This window comes from Equus quagga, unplaced genomic scaffold, assembly GCF_021613505.1.
Source record: "Equus quagga isolate Etosha38 unplaced genomic scaffold, UCLA_HA_Equagga_1.0 HiC_scaffold_14351_RagTag, whole genome shotgun sequence".
In the NCBI taxonomy this organism is placed as follows: domain Eukaryota; kingdom Metazoa; phylum Chordata; class Mammalia; order Perissodactyla; family Equidae; genus Equus; species Equus quagga.
The window spans coordinates 1-2,096 of record NW_025792627.1 but is presented as its reverse complement, the minus strand read 5'-3'; the positions used below and the strand labels follow the sequence as shown (position 1 = coordinate 2,096).

Below are 2,096 nucleotides of genomic sequence, written 5' to 3'. Positions count from 1 at the left end.
ATGCCTTGCGTGCAAGCACAACCACATTTCATGCCAGGTCTCCTTCATCTCCCCCTCTTTTGTTAGCATTTTGACGGACAGCATGCGCAACGGTCTTAACGATACTTTTTAGTTGTTGTTGCTTTCTCCAGCACCGGAAGACTCCATAGAGAAGCAAGCATAAAATCAATATTAGCACCAGATTTCCCAAAGAAGTAGACAGTAACGTATTTACATGCCCCAAGGGATTCAAACGGTTTAACCCCTCCTGCAGTCCCTTTAATAGGTCATCCCCCGTCAATTTAGGCAATTCTTTACTGAAAGTGTCTGCAATAGATTGTTCGAGTTGCATTATCTCTGCAGTTAAATTTTGATGACCCCGTAAAGAGCGCTTAATCTTTTCCCATCCTTCTGACATGTTAAAACGCAGTGGGGTGACACACATTTGTGTAGAGTTCCAATCACATTTCAATATACTGCGGGTAGCAAGAACTGTCAGTTGATCTCCCAACCAAGATACAGTATGTTGCAAGTTAATTGCATCGGTAGCTAATTGAGCATCTAGGTCCTTTTGCTGTTGCCATAAGGCATGAGAGTCTTTATGCCATTCCCTGATAAAGTCAGCAGTTTGTATCTCTTGCTGCAGTGCCAGGCTGGCCACAGCAGCCGTCGCAGTAACGGATGCAACCGCAAGGATAGTCGCGACGATCAATCCTGCTAGTCGACGGGAGCGATGTAGAACAACTTGAAGGGCATCATACAGATGTGAAACAGCAATAGAGTCAGACCAAGGATGTGTCAGATTAACAGGCATCCAAAGCTCAGAACGAGCTTTTACAATTATTACAGATTTGTTGGTATCTTCGATTGTCTCCCACCAAGTTTTGTTTACACATTGAGTAAAGACACAATCAGCAGTACAATTTACATATCCCTCTGTAACATTTAACATAATTTTCCCTGATAACAAGGAATAGGGAAATTTGACACAAGCAGTTGCAGTGTAGGTGTTATTCTTATGCAGGTGAACCTGAAAAGATCCAGAACTTTGAGACACATTTAAGGTAAAATTACCAGTTCATACAGTCAAATGTCCAGACACCGCGCACAATTTCCATATATCTCTCTGAATTTGAGGGTAAGGAGGATGTTGTAAAAGCGGGGGAACAAGAGCGAAATGCTGCATAGTCACAGTCTCATTTCCATAGCCATTTTGGAAATCAACTTATCTTCTTCCTCCTCCTCACTATCCTCCTCAGAATCTGAGCTAGACTTAGAAATCCCATCAGGTGGAGGGGGAGGGAAAGATCCCTCCTTTTTATCTTCTTCCACAGGAACGTCCTCATAATGAGCCTCACTACGACGGGAATTAACCTCACTATCTGTTTCAAAAATTTCAAGCGCCTGAGTAACGGTGCTACAGAGAGTCCAGAGTTTAAGAGACATAACGTTTCGCGATTCCTTTTGAACTTGTTTCCACTCCCCCAAATTTAACTGAACCTTTGTCTGATGATGGAACCAATAACAGTGGCAATCAACATGCCGAAATAATTCATTCAAGCGCCGAGAGGACGCTTTTACCCCGATGGACTCAAGGAGTCCCTTTACAAGGTCTAAATATTGTGACCTGAGAGAATTAGAATTCCCCATGATTTATTTATTCCCGAAAGTCCCCCTTTCACTTTTCCCGGGGTGCTTACTCTTTCGGTTTCGTCGTGCCCCACGTTGGGATTTACCTATTCCCGAAAGTCCTCCTTTCAATTTTCCCGGGGTGCTTACCCTTTCGGTTTCGTCGAGCCCCACGTTGGGCGCCAGATGCTGCCAACGAAATGAGTACACGAACACCGGTTGCTGTGTAGTCTCTCGAGTTTCTCGAGCTCTTTATTCTTACAGCCTCTAAACAAAGCCGGCCTTTTGCCAAAGCAGTGAGTCAGCGACCTAAGCCTGCCCAAGCGTCCCACAATAATGACCTTTCCCCTACACATCTGTTTATAACAAGTTCCTTCATAATGTTTCAAACTCCCAAGGCCCCAGGCTTGTTCCTTTTGAGGAACTGATAAAACATCCCTGTTTGCAAGCAATGTTTTCCCTGGGGCCTTGTGAGTTCACCAGGCAGA

The 2,096-nt window shown here is 44.3% G+C and overlaps 1 protein-coding gene across 1 annotated transcript; it reads right to left on the bottom strand.

Annotated features, from left to right (window-relative positions):
* Positions 1–28: 28 nt before the first annotated feature.
* LOC124231979 (endogenous retrovirus group K member 7 Env polyprotein-like) lies at positions 29–1,827 on the bottom strand. Its single transcript, XM_046648973.1, has 2 exons — positions 1,759–1,827; positions 29–1,009 (listed from the first exon to the last, which is right to left on the bottom strand). Exon 2 carries the CDS (start codon positions 929–931, stop codon positions 29–31), a length of 903 nt encoding a protein of 300 aa, XP_046504929.1. The 5' UTR covers positions 932–1,009; positions 1,759–1,827.
* Positions 1,828–2,096: the final 269 nt, after the last annotated feature.